The 16562-nt window shown below is 40.8% G+C and overlaps 3 protein-coding genes across 3 annotated transcripts; 1 reads left to right on the top strand and 2 right to left on the bottom strand.

The window, feature by feature from the left end:
• Positions 1 to 1527: 1527 nt before the first annotated feature.
• tat (tyrosine aminotransferase) lies at positions 1528 to 11410 on the top strand. The gene is made up of 12 exons (XM_085360202.1): positions 1528 to 1612; positions 3224 to 3528; positions 3631 to 3735; positions 3871 to 3938; positions 4120 to 4278; positions 4718 to 4856; positions 4947 to 4999; positions 8681 to 8833; positions 8972 to 9100; positions 9302 to 9385; positions 10500 to 10598; positions 10689 to 11410. Exons 1-12 carry the CDS (start codon positions 1608 to 1610, stop codon positions 10827 to 10829), a joined length of 1440 nt encoding a protein of 479 aa, XP_085216328.1. The 5' UTR covers positions 1528 to 1607; the 3' UTR covers positions 10830 to 11410.
• A 2768-nt stretch (positions 11411 to 14178) lies between these two features.
• Positions 14179 to 14654, bottom strand: LOC146629700 (phosphatidylinositol N-acetylglucosaminyltransferase subunit Y-like). Its single transcript, XM_085358813.1, has one exon. The coding sequence runs from the start codon at positions 14639 to 14641 to the stop codon at positions 14429 to 14431; it is 213 nt and encodes a 70-aa protein (XP_085214939.1). The 5' UTR covers positions 14642 to 14654; the 3' UTR covers positions 14179 to 14428.
• Positions 14655 to 14813: 159 nt separating this feature from the next.
• Positions 14814 to 16270, bottom strand: pyurf (PIGY upstream open reading frame). The gene is made up of 2 exons (XM_085358812.1): positions 16021 to 16270; positions 14814 to 14956 (listed from the first exon to the last, which is right to left on the bottom strand). The coding sequence occupies exons 1-2, from the start codon at positions 16221 to 16223 to the stop codon at positions 14821 to 14823; spliced, it is 339 nt and encodes a 112-aa protein (XP_085214938.1). The 5' UTR covers positions 16224 to 16270; the 3' UTR covers positions 14814 to 14820.
• Between the last annotated feature and the right edge of the window lie 292 nt (positions 16271 to 16562).

The following is a 16562-nucleotide window of genomic DNA, read 5'->3' on the forward strand; positions in this document are numbered from 1 at the left end:
ACTGCATGTGCGTGTGTGTGTGTGTTTTATGTGTATCGATTTTTTAAAATTATTACTCATGTTATATTATTGTCCAGACATGCCCCGTAAGGACACGAGGAGGAAACAGTGACAGAAGCAGCTGTGTGAGGCTAAAGCAGTGAATCCCTCAGCAGCTGGAGTACAGGACAGGTCACAATAACACACGCATCAGTTGTTGCATCACAGAGGTATTCAGGTATAAAAACAATAATAAACACAATTTCTTGGTTCTATAACATTTCCTGTCATTACTTTATTATGGATTAGGTGCAAGAGCTGTTAAGTGGGGCGACCGTGGCTCAGGGGGTCAGGAAGCGCATCTGTCGCCGGTTCGATCCCTGGGCTCTCTGTCCTGGTCGTTGTGTCCTTGGGCAAGACACTTTACCCTCCTGCCTACTGGTGTTGGCCAGAGGGGCCGATGGCGCGATATGGCAGCCTCGCTTCTGTCAGTCTGCCCCAGGGCAGCTGTGGCTACAACTGTAGCTGCCTCCACCAGTGTGTGGATGAATAGTGGCATTGTAAAATGCTTTGGGTGCCTAGAAAAGCGCTGTATAAATCCAATCCATCATTATTATTATTAAGTGTGGATAATTAAATAATAGCAGATTGTGCCTCGTTCTCAGGTGGACAGCAAGTGGAGAGTGAAAGACCAGAGAAGGAGATGGAAGGAGGAAGACTGTGATTCACAGGCAGAGCCTAGTTTGTTTTCTCACAATTTTCTTTCATAATTTTTCTGTTGTCTTATGGTTTTATGTGCATAAAGCAAAGAAGAAACCTTGTTTATAAATTAGGAAGCAGTGGAAGGTGATGACATCTCTTTGATATTTCCTGGGAAAAGCTTTGATCTGGATGGTCTCTGATCAGTGCTGGAAACTAGACTCATTCATTTCCATGGAAGAAGGACTCTTCCATGGAAAGTGCGTTTAATGGCCAAGTACATGCACAAACACATACAAGGAATTTGGTTCCAGTAGATGGTGACTCTCAAGCACAGCAATGTAAATCACAACAATATGTAAAGGACACAACACACACACACACACACACACACACACACACACACACACACACACACACACACACACACACACACACACACACACACACACACAAAAGTGTATTTAGGTCATTAAAAGCATTAAAATGTTAGTAATGTTTTGGCCTGAGATGAAGATGACTTTCACTTCCTGCAGACCTTCATATGTCCCCGGCTGTGGGACTCATATTTGCCTTCACGATCAATAGATTTCTGCCCTGCTGTCAGACCCTCGCTTTGGCCCCAGCTGATTCTGGCGTGACGCACTGAGGCGGTCTCCCTGTGCGTGAGGCCAGCTCCTCTCTTTCACTGCTCCTACATGCTGATTGATGCTGTTAAGGTTTTGTGGTCGTATGGTTCTGGTTAGTGATGTTAGAGGGGTGTGATGGTACAACCCTCAACCTCCACCAATGGAATTATGGGCAGGGCTCAACACCCATTTTCAGGGATCTCGCTATAAAGCCGGGTTTGTACATCCTGGCTTCTGTTCTTTAATTTAACTGAGAGCGATTAAACTGCGCTGCTGCTTTTTGGAGACTTTGAATAAATCATGAGGTAAGTAAACAACATTATTTTTCTTTCTTTTTTTAAAAAATTATGTAATTTCATTAATTGGCAGATTTAAAATCATGTATGAATTGAGTGTCATCCTGATAAATTACAAGTTTTCAAAGACTTATATTACACATTACAGCACTCTTATTACGACTGGATAACTTTATGCTTTAAACCACTTAATACTAAACCTCAGCTTCTTTGTAGACCGATGAATCTATGAATGAATTATCAATGAAATATTAACCTGTGAATGCGGTCACTTTCATTTATTACAATCTTGAACAGAAAAGCTTTGAAAGTTAAAGTGTAATCCAGCAAAAGAGATCAAAATCTGAGCAGATCAATAATTCACGTTGATGAGGAAAATATATAAATTGTTTCTTGTTTTTTCTTTTTTTACGCACAAAACTTAAAGTTTACAAATTTTTTTTTTTTTGTACCTCAGGAAAAAGATTTTTTTCACAATGTAGGCGAGACCATTAACAACTGTTACAGTATATATAGTGTAGTACATATATATATATATATATGAGTGTGTGTGTGTGTGTGTGTGTATATATATATATATTCGTTTTTAAAAAAAAAAAAACCCCCATAGATAATACTGATGTATGAAGGTTGTCGGTGGAAGATTTTTAGTATTTCTAGTATTTTATTTTAGTATTTTCCAAACACAAAGTTCACACAGCTGGAAGTAAGCAGGAGTAATCAGGCCCAATAAACACCAAGAACCCCCCTCCCCCCCCCCTTTTTTTGGAGCCCTTTGTTCATATACCGGAGATGACGGAGCCAAATTAAAGAAATGAAAACAGAATTGAACAATTAAATAAACTAAATGTATTTAATAGAAAGGAACTAAATGCATCAACATCAGAAGGCGAACCCAAAGGCCCAGATTAATTCATTTATTCTATTTCATTGGACTCAACTTATGTCATTGTACTAAAAACACAAAGAGCAATTAAATGCATAAAAAATACAAATAAAGATTCTAATTAATCTAATTAATGTAAAATGTTCGTATTCATTTGAATTAATTTTTGTGGTGATTTAATTGTTTTTAAAATAAATTTTTAATTTGACATGCTTTATGTATTAATTGGTAAATGTATGCATGTATGTATTTATATATTATTAGTTGTTGGTGACCGCACCATCACAAACACTCAGAGCTCTCTCTTTAGTAAATACCTAAACAAATAAATAAATAGAAATAAATAAACATTCTATAATGCAGAGGAATCACTGATGATGAAATCAGTCATAATAAAATAAACAAAGGAACTAATGAATTTATAGAATTAGGATTTTTCTGCGTTGGTATTTATATGCATTTGTATCAATTTACATATTTACAGAAACTGGGAAAAATAAATAAAAATACATACGTTTACATTAAATAAATATATTAATAAATATGTCTGTAATACAGTTACAGATATAAATATGATAAATATCAATACATATTTTTATATATTTAATATATAAATATTGTATATGAAATTGACACCTCTGCAATCTAGGAGAGTATAGATACAAAGTACGGCACATTACAAGACTGAGTCTGATTAAATGAATCATTTGTTAATCCTGTGCTGGACTCTTTAGTTCCAGGATGGAGACCAAGTCTTACATGGTTCAGATGAACGGGAATGGAGTTTGTGGCAAAACTACGGTAAATGGAAAAACCCTAAATGAAAATGGAGTGAACAGAAACGGGGTGCACGGGAATGGCGTCCACCATGTCAACATCAAAGGCGCCTTATACCCGATCAAATCTAAGAGCCGGAGGCAGAGGTGGGAGGTGAAGCCTTCGGAGATGGCTAACAACACGCTCAACCCCATCAGGGCCATCGTGGATGGGATGAAGCTCACCCCGAACCCGGAAAAACCCATGATCGCACTTTCGATCGGTGAGGAGATTCCTCGTAAAATTCCCTTTAGATTTGGGGGTTTGCATCATGCTTATTCTTTGTTTTTTCTAACTGCTGATTACCTTCACCTTTGCTCCTCAGGGGATCCCACCGTGTTTGGAAACCTGCCCACCGATGGTGCAGTGCTTCAGGCCATGAAGGATGCCATAGACTCCCAAAAATACAACGGCTATGCTCCCTCTGTCGGTGAGCCATCCCTAAAGTGAAATGATGTGAAAAGATAGATGCAAAGATGAATATGTTTTTCTAAGAGCCAGCAAAGCGCAGAAGAAACTGTTGAACATATACAATCATGAATCCTTTCTCTGCGTCCACTGACAGGTTACCTGCAGAGTCGGCAGGCGGTGGCAAACTTCTACAGCTGCCCTGAGGCTCCACTGGAGGCAGAGGTGCTCACTCCTCACACACATTACCGTCTGCCCCTAAATCTGAAATGTGAACTACACTTTTACTAAAAACTCAGTAGCAAATGGCTTTGGCGTCAATCTGCTTGTTACAGTGGATTGTTTTGAGTTCCTGTGTGAAATTAACAGATTCTCCGAACTAAAGAAGACCCTGTCTCTCTTCCAGGATGTGATTCTGACCAGCGGATGCAGTCAGGCCATCGACCTGGCTATCAGTGTGTTGTGCAACCCAGGAGACAATATCCTGGTACCGTGCCCAGGCTTCTCCTTATATAAAACTCTGGCTGTTTCCATGGGCATCGAGGTCAAACTTTACAACCTGCTTGTAAGTGTGGGGACAGTTTCTCTGTTTTTAATGCTGGCCTAAGCACTAAACACTTTTTGGGCTGGAACAGTTATGATTATTACATTTTAGTGGCATCATCTTTTCAAGTACATCAATCATGGGTAAACTCAAATGGATCTGCCACACTCAGCTTATCTGTTATTTCTCCCAGAAAGATTTCACATATTTTAATGACCACATCTCAAAGGAGCAACAGAGCAGGAAACATGTGAATGAGGCTGGTGACGGTGAAGGCTGTGGAACACACAGCATTTATGTTTTCTGTTAACTGGATTCATTTATATCAAAGAATCAGATTTTATGAGCATGTAATTTGTAAAGTTACTAAAGTAAAAGTGGCATGAACATAATATACAAGTAAAGTAATGATAATAAACACTCATCGGTGCATAAACATGTATTATGATTATTTTCACAGCCGGAGAAGTCGTGGGAGGTTGACCTGCAGCACATGGAGAGCCTGATTGATGAGAGGACTTCCTGTCTAATCATCACCAACCCATCCAACCCGTGTGGCTCTGTTTTCAACAAGAAGCACCTGCAGGAGATCCTCAAAGGTTGGCTGCACTCAGAGTGGGGAAGAATTCCAGTTTTGTAAGCAAACAAACACAACATCTCTCAAACAATTCCATTCTTACTTTGTCCAGTGGCCTCCAGACACTGTGTCCCCATCCTGGCTGATGAGATCTACAGTGATATGGTGAGTGTAGCAGCTGTCGACACAAGCTGCATCTCAGCACAGGTGGGCTTGGCTCGTGCAACACCAGCGAGGCACTTTCTTTTTGTTTTAAACCACAATGACAGTAGATGTTCTGTTCCAATTGGTGGCATTTGCCCTGGCTCTGCATGTGCTGATGTGCGTGCACAACCTCACATCAGCACATGGGGGGGATTAGTGCCTCTGTGCAGGCCAGTGGCCGGGAGGTCAGCAAGGACAAGCAGTGGATAGATAAAGATTTAAAGTGAGACCGCATCCATGTTAAAACATACAGTCCAGTACTAAATATAAAAGGTAAGTCCCACATGTTTCTATTTTATCATTTTGTCATGTTGGTTGTAAAAACTGTAAAAGCCACAAATTGTCACACAAATGTTTTTGGACATTTAAAGCAACTTTTGTCAAAAAGGAGCAAAAACATGTGATTTGAACATTTGAACAAGTATCGAGTGTACACTCACAAAATAGTACTAGCATTGTATAACCAGCACTGCTCCAAAAGGAGTTATGTTGACATTATCTAATAAGTGTATGGTTTGTTCACCTGTGTGGAATATTACATTTCATTCCAATTTACAGCAGTTTTCTCAGGGCACCTTAAATAGTGAGGTAAAGACCCGAGCAATCAGACGATCCTCTCTGAACATCTCTTGGTGATGGTGGGGAGAAAGACCTGCCTTTTAACAGGAACAGACTTCCAGTAGAACTATGCAGCAAAACTGTGGTCTGTTTTTCTAGGCCCAGTGACTTACAGGTTTTCTTTAAAGATTTCAGGTTTGATTAAATGGAATAAAGCTAGAACAGATTTTTGTCTAATAAACAGAATTAAATCATCAGCATATAGTGACAGCTCGGTCTATACTGGACCAGTCACACTGTTTTTCTGAACACGTGGGTGTAATCATGGAGCTCTTTCAAAAGTTTGATTGCTCATCAGCTTTGCATTATCAGAAACTGTGAAATATTCCTGTTTCTCAAGATTCTTTCAGATATTTTTTTCAAAAGCAAAACTTTTCCAACATATTAAAACCAATCAATGTCTACTGTACATCGAAGGATAATAGGGTCTTAAATATTGTTATATTCAGAACTAAATATGTTATATAAACCTTCCAGTTACAAATCCTTCTCTGCTCATTATCAGCAGTATTGCATTTGCTCATAATAAGAATAATAATGTAACGTAACGTTTATGAGGACAAGCTTATTGTCCTCACATTTGCTAAAATATTTTCTCGCACTTGAAAGTAATAAAATTAGATCTCCGCTCATAAAATGTGAAAAGTTCTTATTCTGCAACTCTTCTTGAAACCGTCAGTGATGCAACACATTTTAACATGCATATCTTATAACAATGAATGTGTGTGTGAATGGGTGAATGACTGAATGTAGTGTAAAGCGCTTTGGGGTCCTTAGGGACTGAGTAAAGCGCTATACAAATGCAGGCCATTTACCATCAGTCTGGGAAAATCTGTACTGGTCAAAGTTTAGTTGAAGGTCATGCAAATATGTCCACAGATAAGCAGACACACTCTCTGGCAGCCATCATATTGTTTGTCAGCTCGCAACAAATGGAGATGAGGCAACAGTGCAGTAATTTTCCACTGAGAATTCAAATTGATCAGCAAGAACACCTTTATTTCCTTTTTATAGGCTATAAGTGCATCATATGCATTTATACTAACTATTATTTTAAAAATGATATGTACATATAGAGTGTTCTACCTCTGACATAAATGGTTCCCGAAATATTTGAACTTACACTCGTTTCTTTCTTTCTTTGTTGCCTCACCTTTATCCTCCAGGCATGTCTCTGCTAAATAAAACTCACGTAGCAGTAGACAGTAACGATGATGCTTTAGCATCTTTTAGTTCGTGGGGGTTCGTTTTGAGGAGTTTCCGATCATCTTTGTCTCAGCTGAAGTTGACAGTTTGGGTCTTGTTCGGATTTATTCCCTCCAGTCCTTTGTTACATCTGAGCTGTTTTGACTTTTGCACTTTACAATGTGTTGGTCTGTCTAATGAGTGCAAACTAAAACAATCGATCGATCAGTCGTTTAAGAGGCATTTAGTACATGCATGCTGCACACTGCATCGTCTGTGATATTTCCTTTGCCATCTTCACACGTTTTCATCTCAGCTCTGGAGTTGAGATGAAGATGTGTGCTTTTGTGGAAAAACACTGGGAGGCCTTGTGTCGCAGTGGACTTGCTGACTCGCCTGCTTGATGATATTAAAGCTGAACAAAAAACAACTTTTGAAAGCTTGTTTTTGTGGGAGCTGTTGTGAGTGTAATAGTTTAAAGTCGGGGTTACTGGGTGCTTCCACAAACCACCTCGCCACCATTGGACCGTTCCATAATGAGCATGTGCAGACCAGAATGACTTTGCACTTTTTTGGCTGCATGTGCTTGCAATTACTGCAGCTGTCTGGTTTTGTTACAGCAGAACCTGGGGAGGAATGGGGGCCGTGTGGTGGGTGGAGACGTGGCCTCAGGGTGCACTGGTGAGGCCTGTTTTTCAGTGAGCGGCGACTGTGAGCTGCAACACCTAGGACGTTTCAGGCAGTGGGTCAGTGCCCCTGCTCCTCACCTCTGTAAGCCCTTCAGTGATAAATTGTGGTTTTATGGGGCACGTCTGCACAGTCAACATGCTCTCTGTGGAGATGTTTGTCTCCATCAAGCTTTTCATTGCATCTATGTTGATCAATGCTTTACATTTGTCCTCCTCTTGATCTGAGAGGCGTTTAAGACATTTGTGCCAGAAAACGAGTTATGCAATCACGTTAGTGCTGCTGTTATGTCATTCACTTCAGTCTGGCCAATAGGATGCGGGGTAGTGTCTTTTCTCCATGTCACGCAGCTTTAATAAGAACCAGCTTTCTGTAGGTGAAACGTTTCTCTTTGTGGTTACCTCAGCATCGGCCTCCCTCTTTAACTCTCTTCCTTTTGTTTCTCTCTGGTATTTTTGTGAGACTTTCAGGAAGAATATTATGCAAGATTATGCAAAAAGTTGATGTAATTGTTGTTTGTGTCTTTTAACACTTTCCTCGCTGCTGTGTTTTACTCTGTAAACAGCTGCTGTCATGCTGTTAGTGAACATGAGGATGAAAGTAGTTCTGACTATACATCGCTGTGTAAATGACAGAAGTTTGTTTCCTCTTCTTTTTAAGGAGGGCATCAGACACAAGTTGAAATGAAGAAAGCATAACTACAGAAATGCTTAATTAATAAATAAGACATCAGCTGATCTCTTTGAGCAAGTGCTCTCTTTGAGCTGCTTCAGTCAGCAATAGTTGCTGTGCATCTGCAACTTGCTTTGCAACCCACCTCCAGCCCTGGGTCTTCCCGTCCTTCCTCTGATCTGCCTGAGAAAGTTTGGTCTCTCTTTAACACCGAGCCTTCGTGTTAATAACATAATTTCAAAATGACCAAGAATTCCTATGATTTTTTTCCGCTTATCTCCAAGCCCTCTCGTTTTTTTCACTGTGGTGTCAGTCTGTGGGAAACCCAAACTGATCCAAACAACAACAGCATGATGATTTTCTCCTTTTAAGTCATATGAATTAAAACGGCTGCACGTCAGTTTGCCTCAATGAAACATCTGTAAACGTCAAATATCTGCATATGTAATATAAAGTTTTTATTCTTGTTTTTGCCCTCAGGTTTTCCCAGGATGCAGTTCTCCTTCAATGGCATCCCTCAGCAGTGATGTTCCCATCCTGTCCTGTGGCGGTTTGGCTAAACGCTGGCTGGTGCCTGGCTGGAGGATGGGATGGATCCTCATCCATGACAGGGATGATATATTTGGAACTGAGGTACTTTTTATTTATTTATTTTACAGTTCCTGATGGGGGAAGCGTTGACTGATTGTTCCAATACTCAAACCCAAACACACAATGATATACAATAATTTGCACATTACATTTACCCGACTGACACGTTTCTTCGTTCAGATTCGACAGGGTCTGGTAAAACTCAGCCAGCGTATTCTGGGAGCCTGCAGCATCGTTCAGGGGGCGCTGGAGCAAATCCTCGACAGCACTCCTCAAAGCTTCTACAACAACACCATCGGCTTCCTTAAGGTAATGGAGAGAAGTTGTTTTAATATATTCCACCTTTATAATTAACTTTGAGTAGCAGTAGCTGACCCTGGTTCCTTTTTTGTTCCTTCAGTCCACATTCTTGTTGTTATGTCTTAATTCTGTCTGAAATCACATAGTAATGCACATTAATATGCATCACATGACACTGTGTGAACGGTTTATCATCCTTTGCTTCCTCAGTCTAACTCAGAGATTTGCTTCAGCGAGCTGTCCTCAGTCCCCGGCCTGAACCCTGTCATGCCTTCAGGAGCCATGTACATCATGGTGAGTGTTGAACGTGTGGTTTGCATTCAAATTTCTGTGCCATGATCATTTTCTCAGTCACATTTAGTTTACTTAGCATCATCATTTTTGCAGTGAACTGTGCTCTGTGCCCAGGTTATCACATTTTATGGGAAATTTCCACAGTGTCTGGATTTTGCAAATGACTCACACTTAACCATTTAAATGACTTTAAAAATCAGATTTGTGAGTTTAAAACAGAAACTTTACAGAAGCTTTTAGACCTTTAATTCACACATTGAATGAGGTCTTTGAGCAGAAGTTACAGCTTACGTAATCTCTACAATATTTATATTTATTTGCATTCATCATTCATCTCCCTGTACCTGCTGCACCCCACAGCACGATGATACCACCGCCGTGCTTCTCTGTGGGGCTAGTGTCAGCAGGTAATGAGTGTATTGGGGTTTATAATGAGTTTAGGCGTGTCCATGTGCAGATGTGAGATGTAGATACATGGACAAAGTGCTTCTACTATGGCAACAAATAGTTACATTATGGCCTTTTGGACAGATTGTCATAGTTTACATTTCTCTTTGCCCATAACATAAAAGTCTGATTGATGGGGTGCTGGTGAGATGGTGGTGCTACCAGCAGGTTCTCCAGGACTTCTGAAACTCTATCAGAGCGACTGTTTGGGCTCCTGGTCACCTTTGTGATCAAGGACCTACCTGCCTGGCTACTCTGTTTGGCCAGACTGACGGATGTAGGAAGAATCCTCATGGTTTTAAATTTCTCCCAAAGTTTGGCCGCTAAGCACCCGGGGACACTGTTGGCAGATTTCTGCTTCACCATAGTTTTATCAAAGAGATCTACTGAGAGTTTTGGTGACGTGAAATAAAAATTATGGGATTTGATATCCCATGTGAGAAATTCTCAAGTCTCTCCAGTCAGATGATTAAGGATGATTCAGGCAAATGGAATACAGCTGAGAACATGTCGGAACCACTAAAAGGGTCTGAATACCTTTGAAAATGAAAGATTTCATTGACTGGTGGGAAACTACAAATGAAGTGTGCACACAGTAAAGGAGTCTGAATGATGTCAGCATTCAGAGTTCAGAGGTTAGACCAACCATGGTGTTTACATTTTCCAGATTGGGATCGACATGGATCACTTCCCAGATTTTAAGAACGATGTGGACTTCACCGAACGGCTGGTGACTGAGCAGTCTGTCTTCTGTCTGCCTGCTTCGGTAAGACGCCATCACCTTTCCTCTCACTGCTGATTCGTCGGTCCTCACACCGACATATTTCTAAACTCCATCCTTCCTGACGTTTCACAGGCGTTTGAGTATCCCAACTTCTTCCGCATTGTGGTGACAGTCCCGGAGGAGATGATGCTGGAGGCTTGTGCTCGGATCAGGGAGTTTTGCCAGAGCCACTATCGCCCCCCCAGCCGTGACAGCAATGACCTGGACCAGTAATGCAGGGGCTGTACCAGTCTTACAGCTGTCCCACCACAACATTACCCTGAAATCTTTTTTTCAAAAGCTGCCATGGCAACAAAAAGCATGCAACAGCATATCTAATGGTGTAATTTTTATGTAAACGCTTAAGAAATGAACAAATGTGATATTTATATTTTATACTGACAGCTTGTATTAACCTGTACTTGTATATTTATATAAATTGTATTTCACTTACACACCTCTTTGATATAATCTGCAGCTAGCTTCTTTGTTAGCTTATGCTTGCTTTTTTTCCTGAGCTACAAGTAGAGGAAGTGAATGTGTTTGTTTATTTTTATAAGCCTTGTATACTGATAATCACCTCCATACATGAGATCGATCTATCTATCTATCTATCTATCTATCTATCTATCTATCTATCTATCTATCTATCTATCTATCTATCTATCTATCTATCTATGTATGTAGATAGACGAAGTATAAATATTGTGCATTATTTTCAGACACAGCATTTTGTGCCATTGTTAACAGTTAATATAATAAACTGTACTGACATAACAAGTAAAGGATAAATATTCAATGTTAAAGAAAAATCGCAGAATAAAATATAAACAGAAACAAAATAATCCTCCTCTGATGATTTGAATCAAAAATTTCACATTTGGATTCATTGCTCTATCAGACCTGTTTCCATGATTTCAGTCCAGTTCCTGCGTAACTTTCACAGCCTTTTCTTCCCGTTTCCCTTCTTTAAGAATGGCTTCTCGACAGCCACTCTTCCACGGAGAACGTTTCTGATGAGGCTTCAGTGAACAGTAGATGGAGCAGCTGAACATCCAAATGCATCCCTCAGGTCCTGTCGGGTCTCTGCAGGACGTTTTCCTCATGACTTTCAGATACTGTTTATCTGCTGCAGACAGTATTTTTAGACCCACCAGTCCTCAGTTCAAAGTGTGCTATCTTTGGCATTTTGCAGAGATTCAACTAAAGAAACTGGAACAAATGATATTTTTGCTACAGGCAGTTAGTAACAAAGTGTAAACATACAATTTCAAATTGGTTCTTTGCTAAGTTGTATCTACACAACCCCTTTTCATCCCTTGGGTTCGGAGTATTTTTTATGCAAAATTGATTCATAGATCAGTGTAAATGATTTAACAAAGAAAAACTTTAAAAGAGATTCAGAAAGAGAACTGCTGCTCAACAAGAAAGTCTGTCTGATTCCTAGGAAGCAACATATAAAGAAACGAGGGGTGACTCAAGACTTTTGCACAACTGCAAAGCCAAATACAGTTGATCAGCATCAGTCGCTACATGACAGAAACACAAGGTTCATGTGGTTTATCCATAACTTATGAGGCTTATTGAACAAAAACATGTTAAAATGAGGTTTTAATAGTTTCAGTGATCTTCGTTTCTTATCAATTCTTATAAATATTTTGGAGAACTTGTGTTTACAACACAGTGGAACAAATATTAGGACTCATAACGTGATCATTTTTTCTTTTCCAGAAGCCGAGTTTTGTCTCTGGATTAAAATATTTTTAAAAATATTTGATGCAAAACAAATGATTACAACAAACAACACACTTCTATATTTAGGGAATAAAAAAGAAAGGATTGACTAGCACTGCTCCAGTAAAATATAAAACTTACATTCATGCAGTTATGAAGCTTAACTTTAGTCCTGGCTTAACTGATTTGCTCAGAAAGAAAACACGAGTTTACCTGTGCAGCGTATTTTATCTCATGTTTGAGCTAGCTGGGACCTAAAGACTGCCTTTAATCTCCTTATGCACACCGAATGTCCTCCTTCATCACTGAAGCTGATCTCAAACCAGCATTCAGACTATCAACAACACTCACATGCTGCTCCATCTGCCTGCCCACAGTGATGGAGCCGTGACACAGCTGGTAATAACTTTTGGCTGGTCTGTGGAGCCTCCTACTGGGCGATGGGAAGGTTTGTTTTCTTGCCACACTGTGCAGGATAACCAAAAGCACTGTGGAGGAAATGATGACCATCCTCCACAGATTCATTAATGAATGAGGTCAGGGCAGGCGTTGCAAGCCTTGCTGGCCACTGTGCTGCTGGTGCAACTGCAGGATGCCATATCCATATTTCACCTGGGAAACTAATAAGTCATAAGAGCAATATCTATCCTGAAGGGTAACTTTAAAGGCACCAAACGTAGCATTGACAGCTCCTCATGCAGCCACGTGGATCTCACGTTCGTGCAGTTTGCATGATTAATCCAGTTTATGGATAGACGTGCACATATGTGCTCAGTAAAATGTCAAACTACACAGAGCCTGGCCACATAAAGCCTGAGGTCTTTCTCTGGAATATCACAGGCATCAAATTTCTGCTTTGTTTTGATATATACGTAGTAGAGCCAGTGGAAGTTTGCTCATGACTGATGATACAAGTGCTCTGTGTGCTGCTGTCTGCAAAACTGACAAATCAAACAAGCAGTGACTCTTTTCAACTTTCTCCAACTTAAAATGACCGTCAGCAGCTCAGTGCTGGGCGTCTCTGCTCATACCAAAAGAGCACTAAGTCACGCTAATTCAATAAAATAACCAACCTGTCTCTTTCTGTTTCACAGAAGGATGAGCAGCTGTGAGGAAAGAAAATCTAGAAGAAACAGCATGACTGTGAGAACACAGAAGAAAAGAAACAACTTTAAAATCAAAGTTTGAAACTCAAAAGCAGGAATCTTCAGGTTTCTACACTCCGACCTGCCTCCATCATAACTCTTGATTCAGATAAAAGTCCTTAGACGTCACAGTTTGTGCATTCCCAAAACTTTTCCAGCAGACACTGCATCATTTCTGCAACACCAGTTCAGTTTTCGTGGCTTCAGGTGAAGAGCAGCGTGTGTCAAATTTGCATTGCTCCTGAACCTCGAGCTCAACCCGAGACTTTGAGCAGAAAGTCAGCAGCTCTAATGCTGTCAGATCGCGTTTCCCTCTATGATGCACGCTGAAGGCTCCTGCTGAACGTTCCCAACATTCATCACAAGAGGAATCACGCTTTCATGAGTTCAACATGAACTGTGGTAGAAAAACACATCTGAGGACGGTGTTGTGCAGCGCGACTTAAAAGTTTTGGGTGCTCTGTCATGTTTGAGCTGTCAGGCAAGTTTGTCTGAGTTCCACTTTTAAATGTCAGCTTGTGAATTTTCTGAATGCAATAAAACTGAGACACACTGCAGATCACAGCACAGTCGATTCTGCACAAATGTAGTCTGTTATATATTCAAATGCATTCATTTAAAACGAGTAGATGTTCCCGTTTTGTGAAGTCAGGACTCAAGTATGGAAACAGTGGATTTGCATAAAGATTTTTATTATTTGCTCAGAAAATATACAGCCTTCTACTTTATGTGCAAATGATATCCAGGGGTTTGTTTAACAGCTGTATTGACTAACATACTGTGTCTCATACTCTAAATGAGACACAAAAATATTTTCAGCTTTAAAAAGCATCCATGCACCATCCGTCTTTACCTTCCTCCAAAGGGCTTAAAGAAATGAAAGCCACTTCAGCCACAGATGTTTTACAACTGTGTGAGGCTGGCAGCTCAACACATCTGTGTTGAGTTGCCAGCCTAGTTGTGTCTGAAAAGCTTGATCCCCATCCAGCTCCAGAGGTAGAAGAAGACGTAGACGGGGATGGTGACGGGCAGCAGCAGGCTGTAGAAGCACAGACTGCTGCTGCTGGTGCAGCCCTGAGGGAAGTTCTCATCCACCGCCGCAGAGTAGAACAAACCAAAGAGGGACACTATGGGGACCAGTCCCACCATCACAGACAGGGACAACATGTTTGCAGATGGGCTCGGAGGTAACGCGCTGCCGGATGATGATGTGTTACGTGCGCTTTAGAATGCCAAAATACAACTGAAAGAATCCAACACCTCAATTTTATTTAGTCAAACAGTTTTTTTAAAGCCAGCGTCCAGTTTGTTTTTGCTCAGGTCAACTCAAAGTGAAGGCTTTTCTGTTACTGTGCAGGTGTGTCTGAAGCATCTTTCCGAATGAGTCTGGCCTCCTGAGGGATCATGTTGGGAATGCCGTCGATGACGGGATAGGCAATGCCGAGCTCCTCGTTGATCAGCTCGTTGGTCTTAGGCTCGTATCTGTGGAGGAATAACATAGCAGAATAAGTCTTTCATAGCACTGAAGTGCTGACATTTCCTACAAACTGTAAATGCAGCAGCAGTAGCAGCTGTAGTTCATCTGAACTTAATAAAACCATGACACACACATGCAATGCTTGTTTTATGTTATCATATTTATGTAAGCATTTGCCCACAATGGGTGTGTGTAAAAAACACCAGCACAGATGTGCTCGTGTGCAGTCCTCAGGAACTCAACAACAGGAAGCTCGATGATCATTAATTTAAAAGTTTTAGGAGATAAACCTAAAAATCTAAATCTGATCTCAGAGAACTTTTCAGAAAAAAGATTCAGTGGAGGATACGGACAGTACTTAAATAATACAATTTACTGACATGTATTACAAAGTATAAAGTTTGAGAAGTATATACACATAAGGTCCTGAAGTCTGTAATGGTCTTTGTGGTGTTTAAGAGCAGGTTATCATCAGTCTATGGGGTCAAATTGTGAACCTCCTTCCTGCTGTTTGTATCATCACTGTTGGCAGATTCCAACTGCATCATCTCATCTGCAAACTTAACAACAACCAAAACTCGTGGTTAACAGCAATCTGAGGGCGATTAGTGAGGAAATCTAATATCCAGGTTCATCTGAACTCCAGTCTGTTTGGTGATGGTGTTAAATGTTGAGCCGTAGTTCACAAAGAGCTTCCTGGCGTAGGTGTTGTGTTTGTCTATGTGAGTGAGGGGTTGTGTTGAGAGCCACACAGATGTTCAGCTAAATCAGATTCAGGCATAATTTCCATTTGTTTTCACAGATATAAAGTATCTGCGAAGGCAAATGACAGACCCTAATAAGCCAGCCAATCAGCAAGTACATCGCAGTGTTGCGTCTTCAAACTGGACAAGAACTGAACAATTTAAAAGGCTCAAACTGTTTTACACATTAGAAAGTGCGTGTGAGGTGGTGCCGTTTGTCCTGCTAGAGAGCAACGCGGCTGAACAACAGGAACAGAAAAAAGCAGAATACAGTGAGAGTAAACCAGAGCGTGTAAATAACCTGAGCACAGGTCTGTGTGTGTTACCTGAGCGGTTTCTTGGACAGCGGACATACGAGGACCTCCAGCAGGGCGGTGTCGAAAGGCGGCTGCGCTTCGTCCTTCACGTCCGTAAAGCTCCTCACCGGCGCGGAGACGGCAGCTACCCTCCGTAATAACGGCGTGTTTCTCACATTACGCTCAACAAAGAAGGTTTCAGTCAGCAATCTGCTCAAAACATTCTTAAACATGACCACAAAGTGCCTACCGCGTCCAAGTCTCCTACAGGAAGCATAAGTACGCGTGTAACCGTGAAATCAGTCCGCTTCCTGTGACTCCCTGGCCCTTTCGGGTTTAAAATGTTCCGCTTTTTCACTTATTCAATAAAAATATCTACCACGCGCTTGCTCACATATGCAAACTAACATACTATATTTAACACGGTAGATACCACTGCTAGTCGTACATGTCATTTGGTGAACGTTTGTTCGCGCAGTTTCCACATTTGCCCGCATGGTGGCAGTGTTCCACTGTTAGTGCCCCAGTGTTAATTTCATTCAAACGTATTCTGTGTGTGGGCTTTGACCAGA

This window comes from Diplotaxodon limnothrissa, linkage group LG7 (genome assembly GCF_057381915.1).
Source record: "Diplotaxodon limnothrissa isolate DT_005_m linkage group LG7, D_limnothrissa_male_GT1.1, whole genome shotgun sequence".
NCBI lineage: Eukaryota > Metazoa > Chordata > Actinopteri > Cichliformes > Cichlidae > Diplotaxodon > Diplotaxodon limnothrissa.

Bases quoted from the DNA above. Each gene is read 5' to 3' on its own strand.
- tat (XM_085360202.1), top strand. The intron at 9,101-9,301 runs GTAATGGAGAGA...TTGCTTCCTCAG, and splicing joins ACACCATCGGCTTCCTTAAG to TCTAACTCAGAGATTTGCTT. The intron at 9,386-10,499 runs GTGAGTGTTGAA...TACATTTTCCAG, and splicing joins CAGGAGCCATGTACATCATG to ATTGGGATCGACATGGATCA.
- LOC146629700 (XM_085358813.1), bottom strand. From the start codon at position 14,641: ATGTTGTCCCTGTCTGTGATGGTGGGACTGGTCCCCATAGTGTCCCTC.
- pyurf (XM_085358812.1), bottom strand. From the start codon at position 16,223: ATGTTTAAGAATGTTTTGAGCAGATTGCTGACTGAAACCTTCTTTGTT. The intron at 14,957-16,020 runs GTAACACACACA...ATTCCTCCACAG, and splicing joins CTGTCCAAGAAACCGCTCAG to ATACGAGCCTAAGACCAACG.